This window comes from Sminthopsis crassicaudata, chromosome 1 (genome assembly GCF_048593235.1).
Source record: "Sminthopsis crassicaudata isolate SCR6 chromosome 1, ASM4859323v1, whole genome shotgun sequence".
NCBI classification, from domain to species: domain Eukaryota; kingdom Metazoa; phylum Chordata; class Mammalia; order Dasyuromorphia; family Dasyuridae; genus Sminthopsis; species Sminthopsis crassicaudata.
The window spans coordinates 683,036,779-683,055,454 of NC_133617.1; the positions used below are offsets into that span (position 1 = coordinate 683,036,779).

An 18,676-nucleotide genomic window follows, 5' to 3' on the forward strand; every position below is an offset into this window, starting at 1 on the left:
ATTAAAGTCACCAAATATCAAAGTGCATAAAGAATCCACATGGATCAATTCTTTATAAAATATCCCTACTTTATCCTCTGCAACCAAAACTTGTGCAGTAGCTGCAATTATTTTCATCATGGATTCCTTTATTAATACTTTATCATGAGTACTAGAAGACAAGATTACCACATGATCCACCAAATAACATTTTTGTTGCATTTTAAGTATACTAAGAATGTGATTTTTCTCAATTCCTATCTTTAATTCTTCAAGGGCAATCAGAAAGTCCATAAAGATTTACCAAATCCCTGCTATGTGCCAGGTACATAGGTATATCTGTGAGCTATTTTTCCTACTTAGTTGCAACTTCTATCTTATGCTTTCATTTTTAGCAAGAACATCAAGGTTGATATTATACAGTTCCCCTCCAGGAGTTATCTGCTTAAATCACTAACAAAGACCTCATATTTCAAGTAGCCACAGCCCAGATAAGGTTTATGTACAGTCTAAAAACTGCAGTTCTTAGTTCCCTCTGCCTCCTTTTCTGCCACTGCCACCTAGAATTCAGAAGGAAAAGAAGGCTAAGAAGTCTTAAGAGGGAGTCCTTTTGGACCTTTCTTTTTTTCATGGGTTTCCAAGACCAAGTAAATCATCACCATGTGGCCAATCTACTGTCTACCATCTAAATCTCAGAAGCAATTTCAGTTTGTTGCCAGAATCTTATTTACAGCCTTTCCAACATGGAAACAATGCCTTTCAGTTCAGAATTTGAGAAGTTAGAGCTACTTACATGGAGTAGGACTCTATCAATTGCATTAAAGGTTAAATTAAACAGTAGTTAAGGAATAGAGAAAAGTTTCACAGTTTTAACTAGATCTTTACATTTTATGGAATTTTGTTTTAAACTATGTATGTAATTTCATTTTTATAGGAATATGTATTTTGCTAATGCATATTAATGTTAATATTTGGGTTCAAATGATTAGTTGCTATTTTTTAATAAAAATGGACAAGCAAAATGAAAATGAAGTTAATCATCCAATTAACATAACAGCCATGAAGTCATAATCAAGGTATCTTGATTCAATTAAACTGTGCATGCTCTTTAACTCAACAATACTACTAATAAGTCTATATCCCAAAGAGATTTTTTTTAAAAGAGGAAAGCATCTATATGTACAAAACTATTTATAGCAATTCTTGTTGGGAAAAAGAATTAGAAATTGAGAGGAAGCTCATCAATTGAGAGGACAGCTGAATAAGCTGTGGTATGTGATTGCAATGGAATCCTATCATGCTATTAGAAACAATGAGTAGAATGCTTTCCAAAAAAACTGGAAAGATATATGTGAACTGACGCAGAGGGAAATGAGCAGAACCAAAAGGACACTGTACACAACTAACAGAAATTTTTTACAATGATCGCTTATGAATGATTTAGCTATTCTCAACAATAAAATGATCCAAAACAATTCCAAAAGATTCATGATAAAAAATGCAATTTACCTCCAGACAAAGAATTGATGGAGTTTGAATGCAGAGAAGAATAATAGCATTTTTACTTTATAATTAATAATCTTTTTTGTCTTTCACATAATTCATACTATAACTAATATGTAAATATGTTTTGTATAATCGCATAATTGCCCTTGTATAACTCATATCAAATTACTTACTATCTCAGGGAGGGAGAAAGGAAGGAAGAGAATTTCTTACTCAAAATTTTTTAAAAACAAATATTAAAAATTGTTTTACGTGCAAGTGGAGGGGAAATAATTATTTTTAACATTTAAAAAAAAAGTTTGAAGTCATCTTTATTCACTATGGAATAATGTAATATACTCAAATTGTAGAGCAAGAATCTACACAATGAACCAGAATATGCAGGGTATATATCACAAAACTTCTTTTCTAAAAAAAAGTATCTAATGGAATTTAATTTCACTATGCAATATTTTATTGGCATGAGATTCAGCAGAATGGATCTTGAAAGTTAGGTTTTCATATCCATCTTTCTTCAACTGTCCAGCAAACCCCAAAAGAGATTTCAATGTACAGGGGTTATTACTACATGAAGCTATATATCTCATTAAGCATTTTATCCAAATTTTCTCTATATGATAAGCCAATTACTGAGCAAATGTTATTTGTTTGATTTAATTTGTTATTATTCAGTATCACAATTTGCATTTGTTTAATTTTAATATTGCTATTAGCTGCACCAAGAAAGGGTATTATGATTGTGCATGCTATAAGATTAGATTTCTTTATAAAAATTTAAAGAAATTAAACATTTTAAAATGAAAAAATGAAAACAAAAGAGAAATGTTCTTCTTACCGTATAAAACATATTTTAGCTGGAGAGTTTTTTCCACCTCTTCTGGTATACGTTTATATGTAAGGGAACAAGTATAAATTCCACTCATCTCTTCAGTGAAGTTATGGAATATAAGGCTTCCTGTTGTTGTTACTTTTACAGAGGAATTGTCTAATAAAGAAATAAATATAGTTCTTAACCACTGAATTTTGATCTAATTTCTTAGGATAAACTACCAAAGTAAAATTCCAATCAAACTAAAACTGTCAATATTCAACTGCAAAGATTCTAGCACTGGGCTGGATATCAGAAGGTAAAAGAAAGGAAGAAACTGATTATTAAGTCTGTCAGCTAAGAAGATCTTGCTCCTCATAGTTTAAGTTTATTAATCAAGCAGCTCTATGGGCTATAAGGAGAAAGAGCAATTAAGTATTTGTTGAGCTTCTAAGATGTGTTAAGAAAATCAAAGACACAATCCCTCTCCTAAAGGAATTTATAGCCTATTTGAAATGAATATACCTATATATTTTAAAGAATCAAATGTCAAGTGCAAAAGAAATACTTTCCTCACCTTTAGGGCTATAATAACAAAGCAATGTTTGCCTCATAAAATATTAAACTCTTGAAACTGAAGATACTAGAGGCTAAAAATGATGATGATACCAGGATGGATTTCTATATTTTTTGAGAGCAAAGGTTGGATGATCTATAACGTCCCTTCCATATCTTTATAATTACTATTTGGATCATCAGAATAGAAGTCAGTAATATTGCTTCAGATAACCAATTTTTTTAGATAATAAGATGTTTAGCCATCAATTTAATATATCATACCCATAAAAATTAACTGTTAGAATTCATTTCAGATGATACTCAAAACATTTTCTGATTCTAATTTTCAAATGATGCACTTAATGTGTTTATTAACAAACTTTAAGAGAAGTATCAAAACATAATGATTAGAGTGTTGCTCAAAATCAAGAAGACATGGGTTCCAGTCCCACCTCTTTCATATACTAGCTTTTAGATCATGAGAACATTGAGTCTCTCAAATTTGAAAGAAACTCCCAAAGATTATAAGCTTTATATCGAATGCAAATCTTCATTGGTAGAAATTCCTCAGTGGGAGTATCCTCCACCAGTGAAATCACTGGTTTATAGGGGACTTAGGGAGAAAAAAATTAAAAGTCCTTTGGTATCAAGATGGAATCAATGAGATATATTCAGTAAATACAACCCTGTCATGATTGAAGCCTAAATGAAGGCAAGTTTTCAGTAAAGGAAAACATTTATGACTCAAAAGAATTTTTGAATGTGAGTGTAACAAGAAATTTTTTGCTGACGGAAGATGAATAGGAAGACTTTTTTTTTTTTTTTTTGCTGCATAGTGGAGTAGTTAAGTTAACCAATGGCCATGACCAAAAAGTGTTAAATTGCTTAAACATTATTGGTTTTGCTATTTTATATTTATATTTATGTTCTAACATCATTTTACAAACCTGTCTCTAATAAATGTATTACTTCTGTCAGAAGTTTCTTTAGGATAGTTCAGTACTCCAAATAATTAGGGATTTTGGTGAATTTTTAAAAGTTATTTTTCTTACCAGAAATAGCATTGTTTAAACTTAACTAATTGAAAGATTAGTAAGAAATTTGATGCTAAAGGTAAAGTGAGCTCTATCCATTTAAAAAAATACAATAAAGTTTATCACTGATTAATGATTTTGAAATCAATGGTTTCAGTTATAAATGTGTTAAGAACTGCATATAAAATTGATTTAGTTACTTAAGATTTCAAGAGAAAACTAAACCAGGATTTCTTGTCTCTAGCTACTTCCTTACTGTTTTACAAGCTGATTTTTGAGGTCCTTAGTAAGGGTTTCTCATATACAAAGCACTGCCCTAGACATAGAAGGAGATTTCTACTATTCTGCACATTCTATAATCTGCTATTCTTAGTGCCTAGGAAAAAAAAATTCTAAAAAACAAAAACAAAAAAACAAAACTCTAAAGATTTTTATCTTTCCTATTAGGTAATAGTAAAGAAAGAAACTCTACACCAAAATGAAGTATCTGATGAGTGAAAACAAAGCAAAGAAAATTAAATATTTCTGGAATTTGAAAAATAAACATTTCAGAATTAGGGTTAGCATCAAAAGATCCTAAAAGCTATACCAGCAAAAAAAAATTATATCCCAAAAATATCTAGTTGGAAAATAAATCATGTAGCAATTCCTTACTCCAAATTTCACTCTATAACTCAATCAATGATAACTAAAACCTATACTTTATTTCTTAGTGTCTATATCTGCTAAATCAGAGCACCATATATGAAGTAGTACAGCATTGCAGATTTCCCATAAACTAATATTTTAAGAAATGTAAGATTCATGTATACATAAACATTTCCTTAATTTCTTCCTCCATCATCACTGATATAAAAGGAGTCTGATTAATCTCTACTACACCTTCTATAAAGGGCAACTGGATAGTACAGTGCCAAGAAAATCAAATTAGGGTCATGAAGAGTCACACGTGACTGAAATGATTAAAAACAGCCTCTTCTATTAATTCAAATTTTTAAAAATTATTTATACGTAATATTTGACAATGTTGTTAATTAGGTCCTAACAATAGTTAAGATCCCAGGGTAGATAGTTATCTATACAAACATGCAGAAAGATAGGCCCTGTGAAGAGAAAGGGAATGGACCAATGCTAATATATATCACCAATTGCCAACTCAAAAGCCAACATGTCAAAAACAGAACTCCTCTTTCCCTCAAAAAACCTTTCCTATCTTTTGAACTTACATAGTTCAGGTATTAGAACTTTATTTGTTCCCCCCCCAAAAAAAAAAAGTTTTGTAAAATTTTTTTTCAATTTTTGTAAATAATCTGTGTAGCATAGATATTAATTGCTTTTAAAATATTTGCTAGCATTCCTTTATAAATGTTTAAACTAAGTTTTCTCCCTTTGACTCCTTTTTTTTTTTATTTCACTTTTTGAGAATTGGTTGCTCTCTTTTTTATTCTATTAATTTGATTATTTCATATTTTTATAGGTAGTACTCCATTTAAAAAATTTTACTGGCAATTAATTGTGTGTAAAGGGCTCAAGCAATCATTTTTTTTATTACTTTTCTATTTGTTGTGATTTTTCCTTATACATTATTAATTTGACATTATTCACTTTTTTAATCAGAATTCTGAAGTCTAATTTGCCATTAGTCTTTTGAAAGTGGCAACTACATGTTATTTATCATTTCTATAATGTTTTTGTTTTTCAATGTACCTATTTCTACTCCAAATTTCAAGATACCCTTTTCTGTGCTTACTTTTAATGTGCTGATTATCTCATTTTTAATTATACTCAATTCATTAATTCTATTTTCTATTTTGTTGATTTTTTTTGAAACAATTTTTCAATCATAGAATTGCTTTAATGCATCCTATACATTTTAAAATAATGCTTAGTAATTTTTCTATTTGATGTAAATGTCCTCTCTATATTTGCTCTTTAAAATATTCATTATTCAGGATGCTACTCAACTGACATGAAACTTTGTTTTGCTCATGTTCCCTATTTAATTACATTGCATTCTATAAATAATGGGTTTACTATTTTTATTTTTTAACATTTGTAAATTTTTTGTATCTAAGCACATTTTTTTTATGTGGTTCAATGACATAATGTATAGACTTTTTTTCACATTTCTTGGAAATCCTAAATCTTTCAGATTTAAGTGCTCCAAAAGTCTGTTGTGTTGTATTTTTTCAATCTTTCTCTTAGACATTCTTATGTGAGGAAGAAATATTACAACTTCTATAATTATTCTTATAATTTGAACCTTTTCACAATTCAATTAATATTTCATTTATAACTTTGGTCATTAAAATTAGTAAATTTATTCATTAGTACAACATGGCTTTCTTGCTTATATATATGGATAGCATCATTTAATTTTTTTTAATTTTGCATAATATTGTGATTTAAACTCATGGAATTATTTGATGCACTCTAAATTTTGTTTCAGTTTCTCTTATTTTAATTCATTATGTTTCTATTTATAGGTATAAAAGCTTTAAACTGCTAAAGACACTATTTTTCTGGTGTGCAATATATTGCTGGATTTTGCTTTTTATCACTCTTATTTAAAGTTATAATTGTTAATATTGTAATTTTCTTCACCTATTCTTTTGCATTAATTTTTCTTCCCTTCTCCTTTACGTCATTAATTTGTCTCCAGAGTGCTGTTACTATATTTTTATGTCTCTTTTTTAATATTACTTTTTATTTTTAATTGATTTTTTACATAACCTTTATTTCTGATATCCCTCTTCTTCCTTTTCCATAATTAGAGTCATCTTTGTTTCAAACCATTAAAAATAAGGCTTTTCAAAAGCAATTCTGCAAAGCTAACCAACACATCAACTAAGTGTAACTGTACAAAGACTACTATCCTGGTTCTCCTACTCCTTCTTAGTCTCCTTTGCTAAATCCTCAAACCATTCATTCCCACTAAGCATAGGCATGTCCCACAGGACTTTGTGCTGTGTCCTCTTCTCTCCTCCCGCTCTCCTACTCCCTTGTCAATCTCATTAGCTCTGGTAGATTTATCATCTCTGTGCTGATGATTCAAAGCTACCAATCCTCTCTTAACCTCTCAGCTGATCTCCAATCTTGCATCATCAACTGCCTTTCAGACGTTTACAATTGTTTGTCTAGTTAACATTTTAAATGTAACATAACCAAAAGAACTCATTTCTATGTTACTGCATCTATAGATCTTAAAGCATCTTCCTATTTTCTTCTGAAATTTTTCTTAGAAATATCAATTCAGGAAATAGTACAATCACATGGAAGCTGTGTTGTGTTGTGCCAGTCTATTCCATTTTTAAAGAAACCTAAGTATATCCTTTGCCTTTTCCATTCTTTCAGGATTCTTACTCCCTCTCTTGGGAGAGATGATATCCAAAAACGTACAAACATTTTTCGAGGCACCCTAAATGTACACTGAATCAGGATTTTATTGCAAATACATACACATGAAGAAATACACATTTATGTATAATATATATGCATATAATATCAACTCTTCTACAAAATTATTCTTTAATGACAGTCTTTCAGTGATCTGCTCTCTAATTCCTCCATAACAGTCCCTTCTAGCCATTGTCTTTATTCGAATCTCCCATAGCCTCTACTCTGGTTGAAACACTAAAGTAATTATATTTCACATTTCATCTTGGTAAAGGTGGTTGGGAGAGGAGAATGGCCTATCCCTTCTGATATTTGCTCCCCTTCCCTCTTTGTATAATATTTCAATCTGATAGTCACAAAATATACTGATTCACTTATAGTAGTCAAGGGATTTAGTCCACAGATTATTAATTCTCTCTTTCCCTTTTTCAGATTCTTTAAAAGTTTCCCTTATATCCACAGACTCAGGTTCTCATAATGCCTTAGTATCTGTTTGTTCTTTCTTTCCATCAAAAATCAATTCTTTAAATAATCACCACAACAATAGCAATAATATCAAAAACAACCCAATATAGACATGACTTTTTTTTTTTTTTGCACTTCACTTTATTATGCTTAGCAGATACTACATTTCTTGCAAAGTGAAGATTTGTGGCAAAACTGCTTCAGGCAAGTCTATGTGGGACATTTTTCCAACCGCATGTGATCACATCATGTCTTTGTGTTACATTTTGGTAATTCTCTCACTATTTCAAACTTTTTCATTATTTTTATATCTGTCATGGTGATCTGTGATCAACAAACTTTGATGTTATCATAATTATATTAATGATAAATGTGTGTTCTAACTACTCCACTGACCAGCTGTGCCTGGCTTTATCTCTCCCTTTGGGTCTCACCATTCTATAAGACAAAATATTGAAATTAAATCAACTAATAACTCTGCAATGGCCTCTAAGTATTCAAGTGAAAGGAAGAATCAATCAATGGGGCAAACTTCATTATTGTCTTATTATAAGAAATTGCCCTAACCCCCCAACTTTCAGCAAAATACCAGTCTGATCAGTCAGTTAGTAAGTAACCATGAACATCAAGTCAAGATCCTCTACGAGAAAAAAGATTGCACCTCAACAAAGGCTTAGATAATATAGCATGTTTTACCAACAAAGTATTTTAATTAGTTACGTACATCTTTTTAATCATATTATTGCATACTTAATAAATGTAATAATGTGAACATGATTTTTATGTACATAAAATTCAAGTGACTTTATCTCAATATTCATTGTATTATCATGGTCTAGAAATGAACCTACAATATCTCCAAGGAATGTTTATTAAAATCAGTTTATTTCCATAGACAATCTTTTCATTGAGAATCAAATACTTCTTGTGATTCTGTTGTTCAGAGCTATTTGCTCATCTTTGCTTTGCTTTTCTTCCTCCTTTTTTTTTTTTTTTTTTTTTAAAGCAGAAATGCCTCAAATGCCTTTCTGGCTTAAAAGTCCAATTTTTCATTGTTGACTAGCATTGGTTTTACATTGTGTTATTTAAGGTAGAAGTTGAGCACCTTGATTTTAAGGAATGTTATTCTCTTCTTTGCTGTAATTTCTTCTTACTACATGATGAGTCTGGATTATTTGAATTGCTTTTCCTTTATATTTGAAAGTCTTTATTCTGGCTGCTTCCAAAATGTTTATAACTGAAATAATGAAATTTAAGCACTTCATGCCTGAGAATTTGATGCATTTTTTTTCTTTTTCATCTGTGATTTCTATTAATCAGTTATTTGATATCTATTCAAAAGTTTGAAGTTTTCTTGTATTGTCTCCTACACGATGGTGTTCAGGCTTGTTTATTGTTTTGTTTTTTCTTTAATCTGTCTGGAAGTACTAATATCCATAAGTTATCTTCAGACTTTCTGTCTTCAAGGTAAGTTATTTTAATTTGTTTAGAAGTTATGCATTATTTTGGCATTGCTGGCTTTTGCTTCTCTTCTGCTCAATTTTTACACATCAGTATTTTATTTGTTCTAAATCTTCTTTGGAAAAAAAATTTCTTTATGCTTTTAATTTTTCACATTCCAGTATTTGCATTTTTTGAATTTTACTTTGAGCTGTTATTTCCTCTATTATGAAATCATTCCTAATTTCTTCATTAAAAAAAAGTTTTATTTTGCTTTTAAGACAATTTTGGGAATTTCTTGCTGTTGTTATATGAATTAAGTGATTGTCTGCAGAATTATCTTTTCATTGGACAATTTTGGTTTGTTGTCCTTAATATTATATTAACTGATCCATATGCACTGGCTTCTTTTTGAGGTTTTATTCATTCTTCCTTTTGTCTTCAGTATACTCTGTTGGTTTATTTATTTATGAATTATTTTTGCCTTGGAACTGCACTTTCAACACTACTCATTTGTTCCCAACCACTTGTTTCTGGCCTCTCCCTTTTACAATTTATCCTTCCATATTCCACTGATGCACAGAACCCAAAAAATAAACATATTGATTCTCCCAGTCTCTTTGTATGGAGGGACATAAGGTGGGTTATGCTATCCCTACTCAGTATTCTCCAGGAGTATATAACTTTTCCCAGTTGAATTTCTAGTCCCCATTTCCTCAGTCATGGTCATTCTTTGCTCTCTAACATGTCTCTGTGCTATAATTTGCACTGCATGCATCTCCTTTCTCTTCTATCTCACTCTTTTCCTTCTTAAAGGATTTATCAGGCTTGGCAAATCCAAAGGATGTTGTCTCTTATACAATATGGGCTTGGCAATGGAATGGAAGAAGGGCTGGGGGCGAAAGAGTTCAGGCTAAATAAATTTCATGGAAATAATGGGCAAGGATTCCAACATCTGAATTCTAAGTCAAAAGCCTGAAGTTTGCTTGTACACTTATGCCTGGTGTAGATGGAGTAGTTTCTGGAGAGGGGAAAAAGGATGGGGGAGATTTTGAGTGAAAGTTCTAAGTATTCAAGTTCTCCGCTGTTATTTCATAAAGTTTTTACCTTGAATGGTGTTTCTGTCTTCTTAACTTGTGAATTCAGTTGAAATTACTCTATATCTGGTACATAATTTTTTCTCTGAGATTTTGGGATTTCTGAGGGTTTCTGGAAGCAACTACTCTGCCATCTTGCTGGTCATTTGATCCTGAACCCTTCCTCCACTCTTGATATTCTTACTATAAATGAAATCAGAAGACAAAAGGAAGTTGCAACTAAATCGAAGGATGGCTCACAAGTTCTCCTTGGATAGATAAACAATGGAGTTGGTGAAGTTGATTTAGAAATAATGTCATAAGATGTCTGGTCCTTGTAATGCAGTACTCATAATGAATATTTGCAAAAAAGACCACCATGAAAAAATAATTACATATCATGTGCCAATATGTTTCAGAGGATGAAAATTTAGAACAATCCCAAACAGAATTCAATAAGGCACTCAAATTAAATCAACATGTATACTTTGATACCTGTTAACTTCAGTGCAAATATATCAGTATGTTCTCAGGAGTGATGAATGAGAAAAGCCAAAGACTTGAAGCCTTACACCTAAATATTATAAATACTTTGAGAAAAATAAGTAGAAGATGCTAGACATGGCAAGTACCAAAATAATTTAAAAAACAAAGTTTTATTTATTATATTCTACAACTACCACCCCACATAATACGTTGATATCAAAGCTCAAGTCCTGTCGTTTTTTCATGTCACAAAATTTTCATTTTCATTTCTATTCCCCCAACAAACTTCAAAAGCTCCTATTTTCAGCAATACAAACTACAATAATTTTCTATTTTAATATTTCTTTTTGCTTAAATGATCCAAAAATCCTGCCAATTTCTGCTACCATGATGGACATCATTTCACTTTAATATGAAAAAAGGAGAAAAATAACAAATATACCTCTGACATCATCATCCTTTCCCCCCATGATTTAAATCATTTAAAAACACCAACACCTTTGTTTTAAGGGATATTTTTTTCAAACATATATGACTCTTACCCTTCTTACTCATATCTAGCAAAATGCTTTAAACACATCCAGTTTTGACAAATGTTTGTTGAACTAAACAAAAGTATTCTAATAAAATTATACTTAATGAGGGTCATCATTATGAACACTGATACTAATATTTTGCTCCTATATACCATAATTAATTAATGGCCTCTGGGATTTAGAGCATATAGGATTGCTTGTTCTATAACTAAATGGATAAAGATTTTAACTTTCTGATTTCTAATATATGCTCAAAGGTTTTCTGTCTTCTTTCTTGTCAGCAATCCTTTTTTTGCTGCAGAAAAATTTTAACTTTTTCCTTTTATATTCCTCTTTCTAATTTATTTCATTTGTATGCTTTGGGTTGGAAATTTAACAAGGCCTATAAAAATTGTAACCAAAAATTTAAATTATTAATCTCTGAAGAAACTGATAGACTTTCTTATTTGTAGGATATATGTAAGTATATATTATGGTTGTCTATAGAGATACAAATAAATATATGATACATATACATACACACAGTATTTTTTGCTTTCTTTCTAGTTCAATAGAATACAGATAATTGAAGTTGCAAGATAAATGTTCTCTACATAAGTGATATATCAAACTAAAGTTTTTCTTTATCTGTATTTTACAGATCTCATATCATTCCACAGTCTTTGCCAATTCATCTCATAAATGACCACTAGTTTTATTGAATCTGTACTTTCAATGATTAGGAAACTCAATCTAACAATGTCTAGAGTACAAAGAAGTTAGGTGACTCACCCAACATAATATCCAGTATATGTCAAAGGTAAGACATGAACCCAAATTTTGATTCTGAAGCCAGTTTTCAATCCATTGTGCCAGGCTGTCTTCAAAATGCCTGCTTACTTGTGTGTGTGTGTGTGTGTGTGTGTGTTTAGCAATATAGAGGTAGGTCCTAATTATCTCAAATAATGGTAATGGCTGTAAAAATTCACACAGTACATTTTAATTGAGTTAGAACCAACTACCACTTTATTTTACTTAATTATAACTTCACACAGTATGACAATACATGCCACCACTTTACAGCATTCATTATTTGTTCTAATTAGGATAATGTATATATTATATAATATAAAAAGATACATACTAAAGGGGGAAATATTTCAAATTTGATATACATATGCATATATATATAAGATTAACAGTATTTTTCTTTTAAAATTTCAAGCTATTATCAAGAATACCATAGAATTTGTTATTCTGGTATCCTATTTTGCATTTCCTTTAAAATATTATATCTATGTACAGATGAAGCATGCATTTGCTTAAACATTCAAATCAAGGCTAGAGACTACGATACTTTTCCTTGAAGATAAATATTTGTATAAAAATTAGCACAAAAGTACTTCTTACAATACCAAGATAATTTTAGTAACATCTGTTAAAATTCAAAGTAATTTCTTACCTTTTCTTGTTTTATGTGATGCTACAAATTCAGACTGATTGTTTATCCTACAGATGACCTGTCGGCAAAGGCATCCAATCAGAGGATTTAGCTGTAATCTATGTATTCACACCAGCACATAAATTAATTTGTGCCTCTCTGTGTCTCTTTAAAAATGGTGAAAGATAATTAGAGCTGCTTTTAAAATACATAAATAAAACTCCCCAAATAAATTTAGTTTGTTTAAGAGCCTTGGTAATAAAGATCTTTTTTTACATTTTCAATAATTATTCTTGTCATTCTCAAGCTTTTGTTCCTCTTTTTTATTTTTTTTAGCTCTATATTATTCTGGTAGTCTGAATAGTACATCATTACATAGTAAATTAATTTAGATTATATTTTTATCTTTAATTTGTTAGTTTGACCTATGCATGAACAATTAATGTTTCTCATATTATATAACATATATGCCAAGTGTTTCATAATCACATTCATATGGTTTCTGGATAAACATTGAAATACACACTCCAAACATTTAAAATCTGCTGTATTAATGCTGAATGAATGGAATTTTTCTTTCTAAGTTTCCTTTATGTTTCCCATATGGGAAAAATGATGATTTATGTGGATATATATGCATATATATATTAAACTTTACTAGTTATTTCAATTTTTAATTGGCTCTTTGGGGATCTCAAGTATATCATCACCATCTTCAAAGAGTGATAATTTTGGTTTCGCTCATACCTGTTACCTCAATTTACCTTTTTTTGTCAATGCAATGGTTAGCATTTCTATTCAGTAGTAGTGGTGATACTAAATATCCTAGCTTTATCTCTGATCTAATTGGAAATTCCTTTTTTCTTAATTACATATTTGTCCTTGCTTTTAGAAAAATATTATTTTTTTATTAAGGAAAGTTCCTTTATTCCTATGATTTCTGGAGTTTAATAAAAATATGTAATTTTGAAAATATTTTTAGCATTTTTATATAATCATACAGTTTTGTTATTAACAAAGTTGATTATATGTATAGTTTTCTTTATTATTAACCAACTCTGCATTTCTAGTATTTGACAACTTAGTCATAACATAATCTCCTTAATATGTTGTTTTAGACTATTTGCTAATTTTTAAAAAGCTATTTTGCATGTGTATTCACAAGGAATGTTGATCTCTTTTTTTTTTCTGTTCTGTCTCCTCTTTGTTTTAGTAGCATAATCTAGGTTAAATCTCATATCGTAGAGATTGGAGACTTGTCTTCTTATTGCAAAAGGCTTTTATGTAACATTTTAATTGTTTTTCAAATGTTTGATAGAATTCACTTGTGAATGTATCTGATCCTACAAGTTTTTTTTTTTTCCTTGAGGAGTTCATTTTTGGCTTAATTTCTTTTTCTAATATTGGGTTATTAATAGCCTAGCTCCTCTTAGTTATCAGTTTTGTTAGCATATAACTGGATAAATAGTTTAATAATTTCCAATTTTCTCTTCAGTTTTTTTTTTAACTTTTGATACGATTTGATTTTCTTCTCTTTTAAATCAATGTGTTTATTTTCTTCATTTAAAAAAAAAGTTCCTAGTTTTGTTTATCAATTCAATGACCATTTTGCTTTCAATCACATTACTTTTTCCTTTAATTTTAATTTTTTTTATTTAGTAGGAATTTCTGATTTATTATTTTTCAATTTTTTAATTGCTTGCCTTACTCTTTCTCACTTTTGTTAATGAGAGTTTAGAGTTAAAACATTTTCCCTCAAGATGGTCTTTTTCTTCAAAGGACTCATTTCAGAGCTCTGCCTGTATGCTCTATTTTGTCATAGGGCTCCAAGATTTCTCCTAATATAGACTCCAACTCTGGTCCTTCTTCCCAGTTCTAGGTTCTCATCACAAACTTCAGGGACTGCTCAGGTTGAATTTTGTTTAGGGTCTTTTTCCTACTGCTTGACTAAGGCCACTGGGGACTAGCTATATTTCACCTGTATTGACCTAGGCCCAATTAGGACTAGGCTAGCCTCAGACTGCTTCTGGAAGTGTTATTAGATCTCCTGGGAATGTCCTTGCCAGTTTAGATTAAATGACCATACCTGGTATAGGGAGAGTTAAGTGGCTCAGCTTGAGCATTAGACCTCAGGCCTAAATTTTCTAGGACCATCCCAAAGTTTCTAGGATCAGCTACTTGAGATCTACCCCTGTACATGATTCTTCCAGATTTCTATCAAACTGCAAGCTTCCATCTATAGAATATCTGTGTTGGCCTGGGGACTTTTTCTATAGACTAGTAGTATGGTGCATATTTATGTCCAATGGAACGCTTGTAAGATATTGCATGCTGCTACCTTCCCACAATCCTTCAATTTTTTTTGACTAAATTTATTTTAGCTTTTCAAATCTGATATTTTTCCATTATTGCAAATATATATCAAAATAAAAGTTAGATTGTTCTGTTTTCTGCCTGTTAAGGGTAACAAAAGTCTGAAGTTTCATTTCTCTTCTGTTTTACAATTCTTGTCCCCAAAATAGCTACAAAAGCCATATTTGGTATCCAATTTTCCATAAGTCTCAATTCATGCTGACTTTCAGCATTCTTTTAAACCTAGTTACTGTTAAAAGTTCTATGTCACACTTTTATGGCATACTAGGAAGTACAATAAAAAAGAAGGCAAAAGACCTTGGTCTGTGTCCTAGCTCCACCAGTTATTTGATCTTTAGAAAATCACCTAACCTTTGAGCCTGCTTCCTCACATGTAAAATGGAGACATGTAATTCAGGAGACTTATGAGAATTAAGTCTTTTGATATACATATACTGATTTATAACTAAAAAAAAAAATGTGAATGCCAGTAGTAATTTGTTATAATACTCCCCTTATGTCTTTTGTACATGTTCATTTAAAATAAGACCATCTGAAGTCAAATCAATCTCTAATTGATTTCTCCTTTTCTTCCTTATTAGGATCATTCACAACTGTACTGTCAAATTTTCATTTTTCAGAGGCTCCTAAGATGCATACTGAACTAGCTGTTTTAACTTTTGGTGAAGATTATAGGATCATATTTATTGTTTTTGATGAGGAAATTTTTGAAATATGTTTCATGTGCCTGACTACGCCTCTAATTTCCTTCTTTGGTCATCATAAACTCCAATAGAATACAAAAATGTTTTTCTAAGGTTTTCCTAAGGTTCCTAAATCTTATCTTCCAAGTAGACTGTTAAACTGAAGTTCCTTTTTCTATGCCTCCCAAACTACAGCACAATGTTATTCTGTATGGTGGAGGAAATCAAAAAATGCTTGATGAAAGAAATACACATTAATACGTCCTTTTCAAGTTATGTTTTCATTTGGAATATTCACACCACTGTAAAATAATATGAAAAGTTTATATATTGCTTAAATAGTTTTAAAAATCAAAATGGTAATGTTCCTATCTCTTAGATAAAATGAAAAATAACTACTGTTTGTTATATGGAGAATTGGAGATGGTTTATCATAAAGTGCCATAAAATACTTCAATATAATGGATGCTTATTTTGCTAAAAATTTTGTAAAATTGCCATTTTTTGACTGGCAATCACAATTCTTCTAATATGCAAATCTATGTATGATAGTTGATATACATTTTGTCAAAAACATCTAATCATAGACATTTAATAAAACTACCTTTCTGACAATTGAAAAATTGTCAAGAAGATGAAAATTCCCATCCCACTTCCAACACATATTAGCAGTATGACTATGATCTCTAAGCCTCAATTTTCTAATCTACAAAATAGAAAACAGTACTATAGATATTTTTAAAATGTCATAACCATCAAATTAATGGATATAAAGAGCTTTCCAAACACTATGTAAATGTTATAAAGGAAAGATAATAACAAGAGAAAATAAAAGATAAAATTTCAGGGAAAACTAGTGCAGAAACTGGTGACAGAAGTCTCAATAGGATAGGTAACAAAGTTTTACTGCAATGAGAACCTATTTTCTTGCATTATTTAGAAACCTGGATTTCTATCCTTTGGAATGCGATAAAGAATTTTCAACTTTAATAAAACGCAAAGTCTTATAAAAATTAACAGCAATATGAATTACCTTTTTTAAATTGTAATTTCATGCAGGAGATGTACCCTTGGTCTTTAACAAACAGGATATATTAAAATACTGATTTCCTTTTATGTATTTGTGTGTTTCTGAGAGAAAAAGGAAAATGAGAATCCTCTGAATCTGCAGGAGGGTGTTTTTCATAGTTAAGATTTATGCTCATTTGGGGGCAGCTAGCTGTTTGATTATGATACTAATGAGGTCTTCAATGTTAGGTGTGGTTAGTAGAGGAATTAATTTAAAAAAAATTAATTTCTTAAGCAAGCAGGAAGGCGGCTTTGATAATAGAGATCAGTTGAGCTCCATAGTCCCACCATTTGGGGAGGTGGTCCAGTCTGAAATCCAAATTATATCAAATTCCTGAAACCTACCCTCTGTAGAAATCCCAGTTATGAGTTTAAATTTTCCCTATAAAATCTACTTGTGGGCCATCCCATAGCTGCTACTTTCCTGTGGGTCAGCATTCCATGGCACTCTGCCTCATGGTATCTTTCTCCTTTACCACCTCCATGCCACATGGTACCGCCCCTAACTCCACTATGCTTCTCTTCCCCCACTTCTCCTCCTTATAAGTAACTCTTTTATGGTGCTAAGTCCCTTTCAGAATTTATTCTGCCAGCTAAGGGCATGCCCAATCTAGTGGGATGCTCCCCTTCTGCTGAGTAATTGTGAGTTCCACTGAGGAACTTGTCTTTCATTCGTTCTCTCATTTTGTTTTATATTTACCACTCCCAATATCTATTGTATCCTTTAATTTTGTCTGCAATGCATTCTCTTAAATAAATCTACCTTTTGCCAAAGAGAATAGCCATTGTGAATTCTTCTCATGACTGACCCCCAACTTTTGATGCCCCCCATCATTTGGTGACAAATCCCACATCATAGACCACATCAGTACCAGATTACTTTTTAAATGAAAATAACATTAGTAACCAGGAGTAATCATCAGCCACTAAATATTTAATAGGAAAAAGACTGTTTAGTGCCAGAGATGAAAAACATTACTACAGAATAAGTCAATAATAGGAACAAATATTTTTTTGTTTTGTTTTGTTTTGTTTTTCCTGTATAGTGCTGCACATATAACAATATAAAATTAAGAGAATTCTATGATGTCTTATGATGATAGGTGTCTTTCCTGGAAAAAAACTCAATGGCATTCAGCAAATTATTTTTTAACTACACATCAAGTATAAAACATTGTACTAGATATAGGGCCTGGGGACAAAATATACAAAGAGAAATAAGATGTAGTCCTTAACCTCAAGTAGCTTCCAAATTAGTAGGGAGAATGAGACCGAGAATCCAAATAAACATTACAAAACAGGAATGCTAACAAGTATCTAACTAATAGTAACAAGGACTCTGAGATAAAATTGTCAGTGTTAGGGCTCTTGAGGAGAAAGGTCAAGTCTTGCAGCTTTGCATTCTTCAAAAAGTTTTATAGATAGAAGCAGTTAACTACTTGAAAAAAAATGGATATAACTAACAATGATCTGATCTGGTATAGCACATTCTTCTGTGACATTTTATAATCAATATAAGAATGCCAACACTACTATCCAGGATTATGAATTTCTATAGCAACATAAAAATATAAACTAGACTTCTTTATATCTCAAAACAAATGTATGCTGTGATTTTAGAACACTTTTTTATCTGATGCTTTTCTCTCTTCTTTTCCTTCATTAAAGATAATAAGATAAACTTATAGGTAAGTAGAAATGTTTATCCTTAAGTATAATCTCACAATTGTAAGAAAAAAAAAAGAATAGAACAATTAAAACACCCTCTTTCCAAGGGCAATGAGATGATGATTGGATGCTTCTTCCAACAGGTCATTAGGAGTACAATGCATCAATCTGGATTTGTGG

The 18,676-nt window shown here is 30.7% G+C and overlaps 1 protein-coding gene across 1 annotated transcript in view; it reads right to left on the reverse strand.

Annotated features, from left to right (window-relative positions):
• Positions 1 to 18,676, reverse strand: part of ZPBP (zona pellucida binding protein) — a 103,535-nt gene that overhangs the window by 71,881 nt on the left and 12,978 nt on the right. The window contains exon 5 of the mRNA XM_074282743.1: positions 2,321 to 2,470. Coding sequence (XP_074138844.1) covers positions 2,321 to 2,470 — 150 coding nt within the window. The remainder of the gene's footprint in view (positions 1 to 2,320; positions 2,471 to 18,676) is intronic.